Here is a 21,087-nt window from a genome sequence, read left to right as displayed (position 1 = left end):
ATTAACTAGCTACTTCATTCTCTGTATGTGATTTTAAAAACTGAAACTGCTGCATCAGTTAACCGTCTGGAGGTATACTTCATGCCAGCTGACCTTTAAGAGGAAGTAGGAGCCAAAAAAAAATAAACTAGGTTTTAAAGGTGTTGCTGATTAATGAGTGACAGAATGTTTAGTGGATAGTCCTGAACTGATAGCACTTGGAACATGCATGTTATCTCTGGCTTTGAAGTAGTTCCTGCTCTTTGGTTTTTCTCTAACAAAAGCAGGAACACACCTAAAAAAAGGGGTAAAATGATTGGTGACTTTGTTACAGTTTCTTGACAGAAGTCAGTTAAAGACATTTGACGCGTAAAGAAACTCCACAAATGGGGAGATGTCATGTGGGTTTGTTGCTGAACTAGAAATCCAGACAATCTCATTAAACTGTAGCAGCCCTATAACTTGCACAAGACAGCAGCAGGAAGATAGGAGCTGATGAAGTGCTCAACATGCCTGAAAAGCAGTCATGGAAAAAGAGATGCTTTCAGATAACTTGCTGCATCGTTACAGCACTTCTCCTCACTGTCTGGGTCTGGCTTATTATTACAGCATACACTAAAGGTAAGAATTAACCCACATTTAGTTTGATTGTGTTTGCGTTCAAATGAATGAGCAATGTAGTTTAAAGAATATGAATATATACAGTGTGTGGATGAGTGTTTTTTTAGCAAGCAGTGGTGATACTACAAGCTCTCTGGAAAATTAGAATTTTACAAAAATGAATGTGTACTAAGATGAGTTTGAATAAGACATGGCACATTATAAATCACTTACTTTCTTAATTTATTTTCATGAGTTTCAGTATTTAAATGCTTTTGTAATGCATTTTCTAGTTTTCTCTGTCACAAAGCATGACACCTAGAGTTACACTGGTGTAGCTCATGAATTATCCTACTTGTCTGCCACTAGATTTACTCTGAAAGTGCATTCTGTGCGAGACTTAATTTTGTTACTTCTGGTATAAAAGATGCTAATGCCTTTCCTTGTGGCACAGACAGATAAACAGGGTCAGAGAGCTCCACACTTCAGGCAATAAGAAGAATATGGGCTGCTGAGTAGTAAGGGGGAAGCAGTGGGAAGCTCTGAGGGTCACCAAGCATACTCCCCATCAGGTCTCAAAAGACAGAGATCACAGGGGTGTACTTATCCATTAAAGCAGAGACCCCATACTTCTACCAGACAGTCAACACTAGTAAAGCATAATGAATTCATCCTGAAGTCTCTTAGCCTCTTAGGAAAAAGCTGTATTCTGAGTGTCACCTTTTATACTCTCTGCCAGTCTCAGTTACTTACATGTACTGATCACTACATTCTTTTTAATTAACTAATATGCAACAGCTGTTTTATTTACTGTTTTTGCCAACACTGGTACAGTAAAATAAATGACAGAAAATGCTTGAATGCTTATTTTATTTTATTTATTGTTATATTTACCCTGTTTATATATATATATATATATATATATATATATATATATATATATATATATATATATATATATATATATATATATATCTCGGGGGGGGGGAGGCATAGCCCCTCACCTATTTTAAATATTTTGAACTATATACATGGATACTTGCAATTTCAATAATTTACTCTTTTCTGAACTTAATATGTATCCAAAATATGTGGGGGGGGGGTATGCCCCCGATGTGGGGTGTGGTGCCCCCCACACCCACCCTTAATATATATATATATATATATATATATATATATATATATATATATACTAACTCCAGGGTCGCACAACAGTGGGGAAAAGGCCATAAATAAATTTCAGTGAAATGTGTTTCAGTGAATTGAGTTTTCATTAAATTGAGCTTTCAGTGATTTGTGCACAGTCATTTGACTTTCAGTGAAATGTGCTTTCAGTGAATAGTCCTAGACCTATATATATATATATATATATATATATATATATATATATATATATATATATATATATATATATTTTTTTTTTTTTTCACTAAATGATTAAAACTATGTAATGATATTAGAACTGTACCTTAGGACTTAGCAGACAGGAGCCAGTAAACTACAAATGATATTGGTTTTGATAATGCCAATAAACTTTTGTATAATCTGAAATGAACTTCAAATGCTGTGTATACAAATATCAGGTTTAAAGGACATGATATGATATGAGATGGAGTGTTTTGTTTTCACAGCCCTCAGTTAATTTGTTGTTAAGATGAAAAGAAGAGATAAAGTACATTTGTGTAAAATCTTACCATAACGGTAGATGTCCTTGCCTTCACCGCTGCAGTATTCCTTACTAATGGGATTCTCTATCATTAAGCCCTCCATCCAGCCAGTTTACAAAAGATTTCCATTGCTTTAAGGTATGCTGAACATCACCTGGTTACTCCTTCCGTAAGTTAGGGCATAAAGGTGACATTTAGGCATACCATCCTCAGAACAGATTGCCCCAGTAGGAACAGCAGTCCAAGGAAAACCAAGGAGAATCTGCGCAGCCAGGAAGGGGAAAAAAGACAAGGGGGGATGGAAGGAGGGAGTGAATACTGCAGCAGCGAAGGCAAGGACATCTACCTTTATGGTACGATTTTGCACAACTGTACTATGTCCTTGTCTTCACCGCTGCAGTGTTCCTTACAAATGGGAGAGTGTAAAAGCTCAAAAAGAAACCTGTGAGGAGGAAGCAGCAGAGCCTCCAAGAAGCCATGAAAAATGGCAGCAGCAAAACCAGCTCCAGCTCTGGAGATACCATCCAGCTGGTACTGTTTGGCAAAGGTATGCACAGAAGTTCAGGTAGTAGCTTCAAGAATAGAATTAGCATCTAAGCCTTTGAAAAAAGCACCAGAAGAAGCCATAGCTCTAGTGGAATGAACCTTAATAGAAGAAAGAAGGCTTGCCATGAAAAGTGTAACAAAAGGAAATAGCCTTTGAAATCCAAGTGGAAATAGTTTGCTTAGAAACAGCCAAACCTAAAGACCTAGGATGAAAGGAAACAAATAACTGGTCAGACTTCCTGATAGCTTTAGTTTTATCCAGATAAAATCTGATCTGTCTATGCACATATAAGGTATGTAGCACCCTCTCACTGTCATATTGCGGAGAGGGAAAAAACGTAAAACACGAATGTATGCAACAGAGCAGTAGTTAAGACAGTGTTCAGACTGGTGGCAAAAAAGTTCTGAGGATGGTACACCTGAACATCACCTTTATGCCCTACCTTACACAAGGTGTAAGCAGGTGACATTCAGCGTACCTTAAAGCAATGGAAATATTTTGTAAACTGGCCAGACAGAGGGCTTCATGGCAGAGAATCCCATTAGTAAGGAATACTGCAGCTGTGAATGTAAGGACATCTTCTGGTACTGTTTTTCACTGGAGAGCAAAGGCCCCTTACTTGTAGCATGTCTTTACAGAAATAATTATGTTGTTATGTATTGGATTTTTTTTTTCCTGAGCTGCAATATTGTATCTAAAAGTTCCAGGTAACTCTTTATAACAGCTGAAGTTAATCACACAGTGATCATGCAGTGAGTGTTACTATGACAAAGTTACATGTTAATTCTTACTGCCTACACTGTTGAGGATGATTGTAGTTTTTGTTCTTTGCTTGGGGCTGCAGACAGTGAACATAGTGCACAGGTGCTATTCTAAGAAGCCGTGAGCTACACAGACTCATTCTAATAAATTAAATCACACAAAGCTCAGTTCATTGAGCTGTTTTTCATAGCTACTTGCTACACAGTTACATGATGAATCATCACACAAGAATCTGATATCATTTAATCAGAAAAGCAACCCCTTTATCGGCTAACACCTCAGTTGCACTACCTCCTACCATTACTGTTTGCAAAACAATTACTCCTTTCAGTCTTTCTGTTTAGAACCCATATATCTTCAGGATTTATTACATGACAGCACCCTTCTCCCAGCTTGCGAAACTCTGTGTGTACAGCTATCTTCCTTTTATGTGCTTGTAAATGGATCTGTTATAATAATTCATCTAAAACTAAATCCCAGGAAGGACAACGTGCAATAAAGTTGAATCATGCAGTCATATACCATAACTATAAAATTCTGATTACAATCATAAGAAAAAGGCAACAAAGAATACATAAAATGTTTCAGTAGTGTTGGTAATGTAGCACAAGAAAAGTGAGCTGCAAGAGCAAAACTTTCCACGTGACATCCTCCCATGTAGTTTGTATTCAGTGCAGTAGTAGCATCTGTAGTTATATGATAGCTTCATAACTTATTATATACATTTATTGTACAATTTTTGCAAGTAATTTAAAAACAGACCAGCTACACTGATGAACTACAGTCTGCTTATGCATTTCAAGTAGGGTCCCCTTGAAGAAGGCATATTAGTAGACTACATTTTTATGAATAGCTAATTCTCTGGACTGTTTTATTGCTTACTTTTAAGACTAACCAACACTCAGCATAAAACATTTTTTTCCAACTTAGCTCTTTATTTGCATGTTTAATGTGTGTACATAGTTCAAAACTGACTCTTAAGTTGGTCATATGTTGTTAAAGGTTGTTAGTGAGTGCATCCTAGTGTTGTGTGCAAGCATGTGTGTGCTGTCTGATATGGACGTTAAAAGGCTATAAAAATGCTGTTTTGTTATGATACATATGCTCACTGAGCTGGTATGTATTTATCATGTAATGTGGTATAAAGCTATTACAGTTGATGTGTACACATCAAATATGGAAAAACTGATTGTGATATCTGCAAAAATGAAGATAAAAGGAAAAAACAACACAGCAAAAAAAAATGTTGCCGTCAGTGAGAGAGATTTATATGGCCAAGAATAGGCACTCTTGGAGGAGGACAGTTATAGACTGGAAGAGACTGTGGAGTGACAGGAAGATACCGGAGGAACTTCTTCAAGGAAGACTATAACTTTGTTAGAGGAATACTTGTAACTGTATGTTCAAGCAGGAGCCAAGGACGTGCCTCAGCCTGACTCACAAAACAAGTGTAACAGCTACTTTTGTTTGAAACATTTAATTACAACAGAATTATGTTAGGTTGTATTTTAAACTGTCACCTCACTGTAAACAGAAGTGCACTAAATGAAAAGTATTTTTCTCTTTGTTCTGTATCACACTGTGTGAGTGTGTGTGTGTGTGTGTGTGTGTGTGTGTGTGTGTGTGTGTGTGTGTGTGTGTGTGTGTGTGTGTGTGTGTATATTTGTTTGTATTCACATATTCAAAGGAAGGAGTCACAATCCAAAGGGAAAAAATAAGAAGCAGTGCAAAGAAGGAAAACACAAGAAAATATTTATAATAAAAATCATAACAGAACAGTCATTTGTAAAGAACAATTAATTAGTGGCAGACTGTACCAGCAAAGTGTAAACACAGTGTCTCAACAAAATAAGAAAATATTAGGAAAAGGAAAAGTAGAAATAAGTTCCACTGTGTTCCGAATCATTTGTTTTCAGTATCAGTGGCACTATTTTTGACAGGTCGAAAGTTTAACAGTTCACAGATAGCAACATTTGATGCATGTCTGATGGTTGTTAGTGCTAGGAGTGTGACACCCCACCATTGGACCAGTAATCAAGGAGCGCCAATCCTCACCACTGGCAACAATGGGGGACATACACTGGGAGGATGACAAGGCACACATACAGTATTTCCAGATGCAGCTCTCTGCAACAAGTGCAATTTCCCTTAAGAGCAGAGTCAGTCTGGAGCTGGTTTCTCCCTCTTTCTCCAGATCCCCAGTAAGACTCCCCACTGGCAGAGCTATAGAGTTGAGATCTCAGCTGAGTGACCAAGCCAAGACCTCCAGCACCCTCTCTGTCCAACCAGTGCTTCGTGTCCCTGCCCAAGTAGCTGACATACATACTCTTTGAGGTTTGATTTATATACACACATACACAACTGGGAAGGGCCGGCACAGGTTTACTAGCTATGCCCCCTTTTGCCCAGACAATAAGGTAGTTATCACTAGCACCAGCCATCTCCTTATCAGCTACTTTAAGGCCCTTAACAAAGGGTGTGCAATTTTACTGTGTGATGTTACTATTAATACAAATTATAGTTTGACCAAGAGCAAGACTATTAGGAGTGGCCTATACAGTGTCACTAAATAAATTTGCAAGTACTCTCAGAACTTAAATATCTCTAGACAGATCAGCCACAATGAAAGGTTTAAATATGTTTAATAATAAATAATAGAAGAAAAAGAAAATACTCAGTATATATTTACAGTGACATCAGAGTTCAAAATCACAAGAAATATTTAAAAGAACATTGCATGACATTTTCAAATAAATAAAGAAAACATTCTAAACTAAGCTTTGCTATAGTCCTGACTCTATCTAGGAGAATTACTATACCCTAGTTAACTTACTTACAGAGCAAGGCAGATCTTCTTGTTAGGTCCAAGACAGAATACAGAATGTTGTGTCTCTCTCTCAGAGAGTTCTCAAGTTAATATCTCAAATATTACTATTGGGCTAGCTTGCAGAATGACATTATTGCTTGTCATTTGACTCCTAGCTCCCAAGCCCCAAAACAACCATTGATGGCAGCTGGTAGCATTTAACACATACCTGTAAAAATACATAGACAAGGGCTTTTCCTCAGAGCTTTGACAAATGGTGGAAGTCATAAAACAGTTGCATCCCTTCACATTTCAAAACTAGTAATTATTTCATCTTAAAACAATAGAGAAAGCTCTCTAGTATAGACATTGCATCTGTTGCTGCACTGAAACTGAAAGATAACATCTTTGTGTGGCCTAACCATAAAGTAATTTAATTTCAGTTATTTTTTCTGAAGTTAACCTCTTGTAGTCTAGTTTCCAATATTAAAATGTATATATTTAAATATTTACAATAGTGCATGTTCATTTCTGTTCTGTTCTAGTAGGGCATGCTGTGGTTACATTTTAAGCACAAGCACTTTATAAAATATCTTTTCGACACACATGTCTGAACCAGCCTGGTTTGATATATATGTATATAACATACAGTTCTAATACATTTGTAACATAAGCATCTTATATGAATCATGTTGATATTCACAAAGGACATATAATTATTTACAAAATTCCAGATAGCTGTGCTGGTGGTATCTCCTTTTTTTGACAAGGAACATTAATAATAATGTTTTTTATTGGAAAATTTTCTATATTTTCCCACAAGATTGATGTTGCAATTGTTTGTGAAACATGCTTAAAGAACAATTACTGGAAACCAGTTCTGTCAGGGTATACATTTTTTTTACTGTAACAGACATTCTAACAAAAAAATCAGGTGGAGGTGTTATGATAGGGAGTAAAGATAGTTGTGAGATCTGTGATTATTACATGTTCAGTGATAACACCAATACTGTAAATTGTGCAACTATGACAATAAAGACAGCCCTGGAACATATAACAATTGTTGGAGTGTATAAACCACCAAAGTCAAGTGCAGATGACCTAGAGGAATTCATACATCTCTTGAATGAAACACAGGACGGAAGAATAATATTAGCTGGGGACTTAAATTTACCAGAAACAGACTGGAATATTATTGATCCAACAATGTTAGTAAGGAAATTATTCAGAACGTATATTCAAGAACAACAATTGCTTCAGATTGTAAAAAAACCTACCAGGGAACAGAACATATGAGACATTGTTTGTGTTCCTAAAGAAATTAATGTTATTTCAAGTCAAGTTTTACTACCGTTGATGTGCAGTGATCATGGGGTTCTAAATGTTAATTTGTTGCTAAATAATTCTGCCAAACTGAAATCTAAAATAATGCACAGAAGGTTAATTACAGGTTATATGGAAGCAAAACAGTCGCTATGTAAGACTAACTGGAATGAGGTGTTCAGTGGAAAAACTGCAGATGGAATGTGGAAAGTTTTGAACGAGAAATGAAGTGCAAAAAATACAAAAAAATGTTTAACATCAGGATCTAAACATGCAACACCAGGGCAATATATTTCCTTAAGAACATGGTATCTGATTAAGGTGAGAGACAAAAAATATAAGAAATGGAAGAGAGGTTGACTTTGAAAACTGAAATAAACAAGCTGGACAAACAGATAAAGCATAGTGTGAGGCAGGATCAAAATAAATTTGAAGAAAATTTATATAAAGATATTGAGCATAATAAGAAACCTTTTTATAGATGCATAAGATGTGGAAGGAGTAAAGACACACAAATTAATAAACTGTGTGCAAATTCTAAAATTTAGTCTCAGACACAACAGATTATAAATATATTTACAAAATCTTAAGCAAAACAGTTTGGCTCCACAAAAGGGGTGCTAGGTTGTCCTAGTGACATCTAGGTAACCCCAGATACTATAATCAGATTAGATTATATTGAAAAAGAACTGCACAAACTGGATCCAAATAAAGCACAGGGAGGAGACAGAATTAGTAACAATGACCTGAGAACACTTCAGCAAGAACTTATGGTACCATTATATTTATTATTCACTAGGTCATATAATTATGGGGAGATCCCTCAAGATTGGAGACGTGCACTTATTAAACTTGCCTTTAAGGGTAAGGGGAGTAGGACAAACCCAGAGTCATATAGACCCTTCAGTCTATTTTCATGTTGTGGAAAAATAACGGAGAAGGTAATATTGAATAAGTTATTATCAGAAATGGATAGGTTGGGACTTGAAACCATATATCAGCATGAATATGTTGAAAATAGAGCTAGTACTACCTGGAACATGATGTTCTATAACAATATAATAACAGCTATGAATGAAAAATTGTGCTGTGATGTAATTTATATAAATTTAACTTCAGCATTTGACATGGTCATACACAAAACACTGATCGATAAATTAGTACAACTAGGTGTTGATGTACTCTTGATAAGATGGATAGCTGCATGGCTTACAAATAGGACATGGCAAGTATCATACTGCAACTGGACAGGTGAAATTCTTGGTAACAGTCAGGGTATCCCACAGGGCTCTGTCCTAGGCCCTTACTTGTTTACATTGTATCTTTAAGACCTAACTTTTTCATCTGAGGTGTTCTACAGTCTGTATGCAGATGACCTGAAATTGGGTAAACTGATTAAGTGAATTACAGATAAGGCATGTCTGCAAAATAACTAGACTAAATCGACCATTTGGGCACAAAAGAATAATATGCTGATAATACATCAAAAGCTAAACATATGAGGTTTATAAGATATAAATTGTAGGGTAAATATTTAATAGAGCACACAGTGATTGAAACTGTAGACTGATTTAATGGTCTGGGTATATGGGTAGATTCAGCTATGAGTTTTTCTAATCATATCAACCCCAACCAATTGGTTAATAATAGTTATAGAACTATAGGTTGTATAAAAAGATTTATAAAGTCTAGGAAATTAAAAATGATGACGTCATTGTTTGTTAGTTATATTAGACCCCAACTTGAGTATGGAATAACGATATGGAAACGTTATAAGAAAACAAGCATGAGTAAACTGGAAAGAGTACAGCAAAAATATACCAAGGGCATCTATGGATGTGAACATTTAAGTTATTATGAAAGGCTAAAATATCTGAAGTTGTACAGTGTCTCTTTCAGATATCGAAGAGGAGATCTTATTCAAGTATATAGGGCATTTAGAGACAACTACATCTGGGAATGTTTGGGTGTTGTGTTCTAGTCTTGTGCCACTAGGTGGAGATAGAGGAAGGCAGAAGGACGGAGACAGAGTTAGTGGATGTGATAAGGACTGGATGATCCTGTTCTGGTTGGACTGATGTTTTCTGCTCCTATTGTAGCTTTGAATGATTGGATTAAAATCTTTAATATTGAAAGTAAGGGGGGGATATGTTGTGTTTTGGTCTTTTGCCACTAGGTGGAGATAGAGGAAGGCAGAAGGAGAGAAACAGAGTTAGTGGATGCGATAAGGACTGGATGTTCCAGTTCCAAATGGACTGGTGTTTTCTGTTCCTATTGTAGCTTTGAATGGTTGGATTAAAATCTTTAATATTGAACTTGGATTCTATCTTTATTAATCATCTGGCAACTTAACATTAGGGTTATCAAAAAGTACTAGAGAATCATCAGACAACCTATGTAGAAGATAGGAATGTGAACGCAGGAATGGTTAAGGAGAAGTGAATTTACATCAAGAAATGAAAGGTTAATATTGGCAGCCCAAATAGTGGAGTACATACTCGCTGGTTTACTAAGTCCATTGAACATGTGGGAGAAACAGACATATGTAGGTTTTGTGGAACTGAATTGGAAACAGTCACACACCTTATTGCTGGTTGTGACTCTCTAATGGCAGAGAGACTGTATACTGAAAGGCATAATAATGTGGTGAGATTGTTACACCGGAGATTGTGCAAACATTATGGCATCGAAGTGGCTGAAAAACACTGGAAACATGAGCCATAGAGAATCATAGAAAATGATGAAGTTTACATCACATGGGATCACCCAATACCAACAGTCCAAAAGATAGATGCTAGAAAACCAGATATAGTGGTCCAAGAAAAGAAGACAAAAGTAGCATTGACCATTGAAATCGCCACACCTAGTGACTACAGTGTCATGTACAGAGAGACACAAAGTCATAAAATACCTCGATCTGCAGGCAGAAACAAGAGCCATGTGGAAGAAAGATACCCAGACAGTTCCAGTAGTAGTAGGAGCAACTGGTCTAATAAACAATAATTTACAATTGTATTTAGATATGTTACCAATTCATGTAACACCATACGAATTGCAGGAGTCATTACTGGGCACATTGCGGGTGCTGCGAAGAGCATTTTTGGCTAACGTCAAAGAGTGAAACAATACTAAACAATACTAATTTCATGAACTTTAATCATACTTTGACTTTGGACTGGAGTCAATTCCCGTCATGGTATTAAAAACCCAAAAGACTTGGAGAAATTAAAAAGGAAGATACTATAGGATTGAGAAGTGCACTAATTGGTTTTCTGACAGAGTAGCTGATGCATGGAAAAGACTACCAAATTACATTAAAGCAAGTACTAGTTTAGATATTATTATTATAGGAACATGTGTTTTGGTATATTGGCAAGCTAGATGGGCATTAATCCTCATATCTGAAATATTTGTATGTACATTTATGTATGTAAGTAAAACCTACAGATTTTTGAAAGGTATAAAAAAAGAAACATGGACATGGGAAAGAAGAAGAGATGAGATATGGAGCAATATGTATGCAAGGGGGAAAGCCAAACTAAACAAAAAAGCAGGTCCAGATATATGTGAAGAGAAATATAGGCAAAGGTGCCCAGATATGAAAAAATTCACAATACAAAAAATAAGATCATAAAGGAAGAAACGTAGATTAGAAAATTAGTAAAGCAGTTAAAACAAATAGAAACTGAAGTTATGGAATACCTGTAAAGTGGAGGATTTAGTGTAGAAAGTCTAACACAGGTTATGTCACAGCATGGTCGAACAATGAGTCCCCAAATTAAGGGTTAACAAGTGGAGTGGGAGACATCTGAAATCGAAATATGGAAGTTGGGAAGAAAAAGTGATTTAATATGGTGCATATTTATGCAAAGGGGAAATCAAAACTAATCAGTACAAAAAGCAGCACCAAAGATATTTGAAGAGAAATACAATAAAGGTATCTGGATATGAAAAATTTCACAATACAAACATAAGAAAAAAAGGGGAAAGTAGAAAAGAAGATCAGAAATAGAGACTGAAGTTATGGATTACCTGCAAACTAGAGGATTTAGTGTGAAAAATCCTACTCAGGTAATGTCAGAGCATGATGCAACAATCAGTTCCCAAATTAAGGAGTAACAGGTGGAATAGGAAGCATCTGATCACTTGACACATTAAGATGCTCTGGAGCCTTCAGTATGAAACCAGTACAAAAGTACAGTTGGAGTTGCAGAGCAAGGCAAGGAGCAGGAAACGGTGGTAACTCTGATGTAGTCAATGTAGTGGAGTGATAGGTCAATGAGTTCCCATATCAAAGAGCAATGGATGACACAGGATGAAGCTGAAAAGAGTATGTCACAGAACAATATTCTGGAACTTTCAGAAGAATGACTGCAGGAAAGAGAGATCAAAGAATACACCTCAGTTTAGAAGAAAATGATCTAAGGGAAGAGTTACTTGATTTAACAGAGATGGGTAGATACACAGTAATCAAGGCAATTAACAGAAATTCATCTGACATAACAGAAGTAAATAGAATATATTGCTAAGCAGCTAAATTAATAACAGATAAAGTCTTACCATAAAAGAGTGCAGAACAATAAGGGAGAGGAAGGGAAGAAACAAAATGCCATCATAGTAGAGAAAACGTTAAACTATATAAGACAGGAAGTGTCACTGTATAGAAGAGTGAAAGATAAACAAAAATACTTAGAAAGAAAGACGTGATAAAAGCAATACACAGTATCAGTACAGACCACAGTGCTGTGATGTCCCCTCTCTGGGCCAGTAATCAAGGAGCCTGAATCCTCACCACTGACACTGGAGGAGGATGTTCACTTGGAAGAAAATGGATGCACCCAGTATTTCAAGATGCAGCGCTCTGCATCAAGTGCAATTTCCCTTAAGATCACACAGGGAGTACACTCAGTCTGGGGTAAACATTTCTCTCTGTCTGTGTGTGTCTCTCTCTCTGTCTCTCTCTCTCTCTCCAGGGCCCCAATGAGACTCCCCACTGGCACAGCTGTAGAGTGGAGTCCTCAGCTAAGTGTCCAAGCCATGTCCTCCAGTACCCTCTCACACACACACACACACACACACACACACACACACACACACACACACACACACACACACACACACACACACACACACACACACACACACACACACACACACACACACACACACACACACACACACACACACACACACACACACACACACACACACACACACACACACACACACACACACACACACACACACACACACACACACACTCTGGGAAAGGCTGACACAGATTTACTAGCTATGACCCCTTCTACCCAGACTATAAGGTAATTACTGCCACCAAACACTCCAAAGCAAGCTACTCTAAGGCTCTCACAAGGTTACCCAGTCATACTGAGTGAAATTAATATTAATACCAATGATAGTGTTTGACCAATACAGTAAGGCTTTCAGGAGTGACCACAGAGTCAAAAAATAGATACAAGTCCTCTCAAAGGTTAAACTATTCTCTAAAGGATCAGCCACAATGAAAAGTTTAAATGTATTTAATAATAAATAATAAAAGTACATGGAAATACTAAATATCTATTTACAATAAATACCACAGTTTCAGTCACAGGAAATATTAAAATAACACAGATGAATACATTCATACAGATATAGAAAAACAGTGCTTAACTAATCTCACTATATTTTCCTGACTGATCTAAAGAACTACAATTCCCTGGTTCACTTACTAGAGCAAGGCAAGATGAAGTGGGTGAGAGGTCCTTCTTAGTCAAGTTACCAAAACAGACTGCTCTGAGACTTCAGTCTCATCTAGTGTTAAAACATAATTTTTAGTTCCCATATTTCCCCCTTTCCTAGCAACTGACCTAGAATTTAATTCTTTACAAAATTCTAGCTAGCTGTGGTGGCATATGTTACACATCCATTGCCCTACTTCTCCCAGCATAGCTGGCAATACCTTACATAGTCACAGGTGTATCATGCACTATTGATTATAAACTCAATATATCAACACAGGCAAAAAAAAAAACTTAGAAGATATGCAGATAAATATAAAGGAAAGGTACAAAGTAAGCAGTTCATTGATGACCCAATTTTTTTTATAGAGAATTGGTAAACAAAGCAAAAGGAATAGAAACACCACCAAAAAGAAGAAATAACCACATTTTGGAGAAATGTTTATGAAGACCCTGTGAAAAATAACAAAGACCCTGTGAAAAATAACAAAGATGGTGAATGGATAGAAGAATTTAAAGAAACAGTAAGAATTCCAAATCCACAGGATATGAAATCGGATGATGTAATGTCCAAAGAAATTGAAACAAAATTAAGAAAAGTTCCTAAATGGAAAACGACAGGCCCAGATGCAATACCTAACCTCTTACTAAAAGTATTGGTATCTTTACAAGAAGCTTTAGCCTTGAGAAAGAACTATTTATATACACATCCCAAACAGACTCCAACCTGGTTAACAAGAGAAAAATGATACTCCTCCTTAAGAGTGAAACCAAGCCATCTTAAAAACTATAAACCACTAACATGCCTTCCAACAATGTATGAACTACATCCTGGAATTTATGCCAACAGAAGTTATAGTCATTTAGAAGAAAATTCAATCATGACAATAGAACAAAAGGTTAACAAAAGAAAGTCATATGGAACACAGGATGATCTGTTGCTAAATAAAGTCATAATGGCGTATTGTAAAAAGGAGAAGCATCTAAGTATGGCATGGATAGATACAAAAAAGCATTTAACACCATCCCACATTCATAGAGAAAGTAGTGCTTACAGATGTAAAAGACACATCCTACATTGATAAATTACATTGCAGTGACTTTGAAACAGTGACCACTTTGCAATTAAGTCATGACAAAGGGCAAAATATTATCCTAGGGAAAAAAAATCAAAGGAGAATATTCCAAAGTGGTTTTGTCTTGCCCTTAACTTGTTAAGCTGTTTACTTAACCGATTAGGTCTTGGTTATAATTTGGCTCCCATAAAACAAGCTTGCTTAAAGATTTGTCATCTGCTTTTTGTGGATAACTTAAAACTTTATAGTCCTTCAGAATAGGAGTTGAAAGCACAACTGCAAGTGGTTAAAACTTTCTAAGATCATACAAGAATGACATTTGGTCTAAATAAGTGTGTGGCATTTAAAGCAGGAAAGTTGCAGTACCAAGAGAATATCAGTCTAGGACAGCAATGTGATATAAAGAAACTTGAGCAGGAAGGAATGCATACATATTTGGGAATTGATGGAAGGATTGTCAATAAAACATGAACAAATGCAAATAAAATTCAGTAAGGAATTCTACAGAAGGCTAAAACTAATATTAAAAACAGCCCTGATATCTAGGAATAAAGTCCAAGCTATAAACCAATTTGTTCTTCCTGTTTTAATTTGTAGTTTTGATGTGATTGATTGGCCCTAAAAGGTATTGGATCAGTTGGAGAGAAAAACAAGAAAAATCCTTCTTGCTTATCAAATAATACATAAAAAAAATCAGTGTATACCAAGGTTAGATAACTCTCAGTTTGAAGAAGGTATGGACCTCTTGAAACTGCTTATATGCATAGATCTGTGATCATGGGACTGCACTATATATCTGCTGACCTTATCAGATCCTGCAGTACATGGTGTTCTTGCTTCATTCCACTGCACAGCAATGCCAAATTTTACCTAGTCAGTATGATTATTACCTCCAGTCTCACCTGATGGCAAGCCAGCAGAGCCACAAAAACAGTGAGGTGATATAGGTCATCAGTGCCTACTGGACTGTGAATTTTTAGTTGCCCTGGATACAAGTGATTAGGGGACATAATGGGCAAGTGACAATGCAGGAGTGCAGTACTGGTATTGTTTTATGAAATTATAAGGATATTGTAGCTTCATACATGAATAACAGTACTGCATTTGTAGTCACTACTGAAGAGCTGAAATACACAGTGTGTCATAATAACTATAGGAGCTACTTATTACTTTTGTAGTGGATGACTACATATTTGACAAGTAGCATGATACAGTTACAAACAATATATTTTTTGGGACTTGCTCCCCAAGTTTGAGTTGAGAAGGCCATCAGTTTAGAGATCTGCTAACCTAACATTGGTTCTGAAAGTGAGTCATCTAATGAGATTACTCCATTCAACAAAACTAAATAGGTAAATTAAATAAATAAATATTTGTATCTTGAAAACGGATAGGACATCAGTTAGTGAGATGGCTTACTTCTGTACTGAAGTCTGATGTTCTTCTTGTGTGATTCTTATATATGGTAAAGATGCTATTGAGAGGCAACAGCAACCCCTATTGCAGATGGGATACTCACTGACAACAATATGTGCTATAATGGCAAGTTTGACTTAAGACAATGCCACTAACTAGTGGCATAGCATCTGTCACATAGATGTATTATTCCATGATGGCTGCACACTGCATGTCAGCATCATTCAGATACATAACGCTGCCATTGATGAGACAGCAGAATAGTACTGCTGTTCAGGGATGGTAACAGGTAACAGTATGACATCATTCCACTCCTCTTAAAACTGGACAGTCCAGCAGGCACTGATGAGCTATATTCTTGGTTCTCTTATCACTACATTGAATGTATCAGAAATCCTCTGTCATAGTTACAATCTATATATACTACAAAATGTTATGCCTAATGTCTAGAAAACAGGAATAGTAAATAAACTGCCAAACTTTTGTCCACTCTCCTTACATCCTACTCTATGAAAAATTCTGTTGTGTTTCATCCATTCAGAGTTCTCTAATTTCATCATCTACTCTCATCCAAACAACATAGAGTTTGGTCTAAACATAGCACATTAGCTGCTGTTTGTACGCACATGATGAAATCCTCCTAACTGTGGATACAGGACTGTTTATAGGGACTTATTCATTGCACTAACAAAGGCATTTGACCTAGTTTACCACTCCATCCTTATGGACAATCTAGTTGACACGGGCATCAGCTCAGATGTTACAACTTGATTCCAAAGGTATCTCTTAGATTTCTACTTCTCTATCAACTTTTTAACTCCACCACCTCAACCAACATACCTCTTCATAAGGGAGTTCCTCATGGATCAGTACTTGCCCCCCTCATATTCTCTGTCTGCATCAAGGTACCCGATGATCTTCTTCATCTTCTATTTATGTTGTACACTGACAACATGGTATTATTCTGTTCTAATCATTCTCTATCTCTTCTACAAAATGACCTTCAAACAGAATGCTTGTCCCTCATTGAATGGATTAACATCAATAACCTGCTGCTAAATTCTACCAAAGCTAAAATCATGCCTTTTAGCTCAACCACAAAACTTGCCAATATCGCCAAGCCACTTCAATTATAGCTCCAAAGGATACTCCAATAGGAAATGTCAATTACTTGAAATACATAGGGATCTGGTTTGATCCCTCTTTCAGCATCAATCAACATCTAGGCAAGACTCATAAAAAAATAAATTCACTCCGACTTTGGGCAAATACAACTCTCTTCTCTTTCTCATGCAACTTGAAATGTCATTGGCAACGGCATCCTGCATTCATAGTTAGAATATGGACTCCCATTAATAGCCTCTGCCCCAAAAGAAACATGTAATCAATGTGGCATTTCATCACCCTCTCCCCATCTCTTGAACACCACTGCATATCTCCTGGAAAATCCAAATGGTAATTAGTCAAATAAAACTGTGATCTGCTACTTGGATCTCAGCTGTTCAGATTACTACACAACTAATCACTGACTCCTTTAGCCTCAAATCTCTTAAGACAAAATATTTCCTACAACATAAGGAATCCAAGACAATCTGGAGCCCTCCTTCAAAACCCCAGATCCAAGCTACAGTGTACTGAACACTGTCTCTCCAGTCTAGGTTCCAAACTTTGGGAATCTCACTCACCCCACCTAAAACATTATATCATAACCAGAATTTAGGTAATAGCTTATTTAATTTCTTCAAAAACAAGCATAGTGTAAGTTCTCTATCACAGGTCACATTTCCTAATCATTTCCACCTTCACTTCTACCTTCACTCATTCAGCTCATACCCCTTGTTGTCCTTCTCCAGCGCTTAGTATAATTTGTGCACCTATTCGTAATGTGGTGCACATACTGTGTTACTGTTGTACACCATACTGCATACTCTCACTGATGTTGTATTGTAGTTCAGTCTTTTTCCTTTATCCTCATTGGTCTTCATTGTATTAATATATGCATGCCTTTTTTTGCAAAAAAATGCTGTTCACTTTATTTCTAGGCTTAAACTGAAGCTGATCAGTTTTGATCAGTGCTCTAGCTTGGTTAACAAATTTGAATAAATAAATAAATAAATAAATAAAATTCCAACCTGTGGCAAAGTCAATAATGAACAGCAGGGCAGCTATATAACTATCATGCAACTGCCTGAAGGTTGCATTCTGGCAGCATTCTGACCTGCAACAATATGAGTAATGAATAAAAGCCCTGCTGCATAACTATTGTGATACCACCTGTAGGTTGCAGGTGGTCCCTGGCAGTAATTTAATCTTCAGTAGAGCAACTGAGTGACACCTGTGCTATTCCTAGACAGCATCCTATAATATGTTGTTGTTGTTTAATCATTTAGTCAAATCTGACTATTCATGACCTCAATGACTTTAGTACTTTAGGTCTGTCTGACAAGAGTTTTTTCTTCAAGTTTTTGAAAAATTGTATTCACTATTCTAGTATTGCTGTCTCTCCACCTTAACTTCAGCAACCCCCCCCCGTTCTTTTGCCTTTGATCTTTCCAAGCATCAGTGTTTTCTTTGATCAATACTGTCATACGTTCTTGCATTTATACTAGGCTAATGACATCCAGGGTCTTGACAAGCCTAGCCATGCAACCCAGCCCAGTTTTGCCCCCAGATTCCTTGGATGCCTATATGGTGGGGTATGTTAGTAAAGAGGTAGATAATGGTTATGTGGGGGAGTATGTTAGTTGGGGATTAATATACTTATGGTCATCCTCTGTCCATCAGAGACATGGGAGCCAGACCGGTGATGTATTTGTGATTTCCAATCCATTGACCAAAGTTTCTTTTGAATAGAGGCTGGGATGAATTCTGTTTCATGTAGATGGGGAGCTTATTCCATAGCATGGGGATCCTTTCAGACACATGTCAATCTCCAGCATTTTCTATTTATGTTGCAGGCAAAGTTTAGGTCCTTGGATCTAATGTTTCTGGTATAGTTTGTTTTTCATATGTACAAGAGATCCACCAGAGCTGGATCTGTGGTTGCCTTATATGCTAAGCATAGATCGCCTCTCAATAACCTCTAGGAGACTGAGTACAGAGATAGAACTTTAAGTCAATCTGTGTAGGATATAGTATTTACACCCTAGATTCTCTTGGTGAGGAACCTTTGAGGCCATTCCAACTGCTGCAAGCATTTGGTTAGGTACATGCCAAAGGGGGCATTGTGCTCAATGATGGGTCTGATAAAGTTTGAGTAGAGTGGCACCATAACTTCCTTAGACCTAGTTGCCATACCCTTACATATGAGCTGGGTAACATAAAGTTATTTTCTTACTATCTTAGATATGTGTTGGTTGAAGGCCAGATTGCTGTCTACATATGTACACAGATCCCTGACTACTGGGTCAGCTCTTAAGGGTGTTTTATTAATGCAGTAATTGGATTGGGTGGATGATTTCCAAAAAGGTGCTATAATATATTTCTTCACAATGAGTTTTAATCCATGGCTTTGGAGCCAGTCATTTGTTTGTGTTAGACACTTGTAGGATGTTAGTGCTGTGGGGGGGAATCTATGCTAGCTCCCAATTTACAGTCATCTGTGAACATGCTGAGCAAGAGGCCTTTGACATTAGGCTTTACTTCCAAGAAGTAGATGCCAAACAGGAGCAGGCCCAACAGTGAGCCATGGGGTACTGTGCTGGAGACTGGTCTACTGGTGGAGGTGGTCTCACTGATCCTGACTTTTTGGGTCCTGTCTGTGAGGCAGCCAGCAATCCAGTGAGTTATGCACCGTTATGTTTTCCAAATTTCCTAGCAAATTCCAAGAAACTGTAACAGAATCATTTAGCAGGATTTTGTGAAATTCAGATGGATTTCTAGTTCCATCCCTTCCTGCAGCCATATTAAGAGTAAATCTTACTAGGGCACATTTAGCTTCACTTTCCATAATGTCTGTATCTGTATAGGAAAACATACCTTCAAATGTGTTGGTAATTTTAGGGACCTTCTTGTTTAGTCCTACATATTCCTGTCATCTTTTTAATATCTGCTGCTTTTCTTAAGTTACTCTGATCCTTGTCTTTTGTAATGCTAATTTCCCTTAAAATCACTCATATCACCCATATTCTTGAAAGGAACAGTTTTCTTTCCTATTATATTATCTTCTCACAATTTTTGCACTGTTCATTTAAACATGTGTCCATATCTCTTCCCTGAACTCTGCATTCATTTTGACATATTTTTTTTCTCCATTACCTTTTGCTATCCTTCTTTCCTTGACAATTTCTGTAGGCTCTACAGACAGCCATTTTCTTAATCCTCTATTTGGAATATTTATGATGCCACCTTCTGTACAATATCACAAATATCTGTACAAAGCTCTTCAGGTGCTGTATTTACCAGGTCTAATTCCAGAAATCTCTCCTTTACCTATACTTTGTATATGTTTGGAATGTTGTTGCGCTTGTATATCACTGTCCTAGATTCTTTCCTTGTTTTAACATTAGCATTTCAATAACCTACAAGGAATATATCACTTTTTGCTGGTGTTATTTCCAAAAGTTGCTTCAGGTCCGCATAAAGCTAGACAATGTCCTCCTTTTCAACATCTGTAGTTGGAGCTTAAACTTATTTGAGCATAAACTTGTATCACTGTAATTTTGAATTGTTTACCTTGTAGTCTGATTGAGTTCACATTATCTTTTTTTGTGATGTAAAACCAAGTAATTATTTTGATAACATTTTACTGACTTTGAAGGATACTGCATTTCTTCTGCAAGACTTTGAAGTGCAATAGAATATCTGATAATTATCTGATATAAAATGATTTATGCCAGTCAATTTTAGTTCACTAATTCCCAGAAATTTAGTGTTTATTCCTCTCATCTCATCCTTATCTAATTTGAGTTTATCTCTGTTCATAGTTCTTACATTCAAGTACCAGTGATGTATAGTTCTTCACAGCATCAGACTTTCCTTTCATGTCTGACCTCTTTAACAGATGGACATCCTTCTGAGTTTAGTCCACACAAGTCATAAACTGTAGCAGTACCTTACATATCTTCTATTGTTCCCTAGTACTATACTAAATGCCTTCAGACCCCAGAGTCTCATATTGTGATGTAGTTTTGGAATGCCTCTGGTTGCGTTTGTCCATAGAGTTTTCTTGGCA

General features: G+C 36.8%; 1 protein-coding gene across 1 annotated transcript in view; it reads left to right on the top strand.

The window, feature by feature from the left end:
* Nucleotides 1-216: 216 nt before the first annotated feature.
* ADGRG7 (adhesion G protein-coupled receptor G7) overlaps nt 217-21,087 on the top strand; it is a 974,993-nt gene continuing 954,122 nt past the window's right edge. The window contains exon 1 of the mRNA XM_044071646.1: nt 217-600. Within this exon, the coding sequence (XP_043927581.1) occupies nt 489-600 (112 nt within the window). The 5' untranslated portion in view covers nt 217-488. The remainder of the gene's footprint in view (nt 601-21,087) is intronic.

Source organism: Protopterus annectens, chromosome 5.part0, assembly GCF_019279795.1.
Source record: "Protopterus annectens isolate FY-2018-M chromosome 5.part0, PAN1.0, whole genome shotgun sequence".
Lineage (NCBI taxonomy): Eukaryota > Metazoa > Chordata > Ceratodontiformes > Protopteridae > Protopterus > Protopterus annectens.
This window is presented reverse-complemented; position numbering and strand designations above follow the sequence as displayed.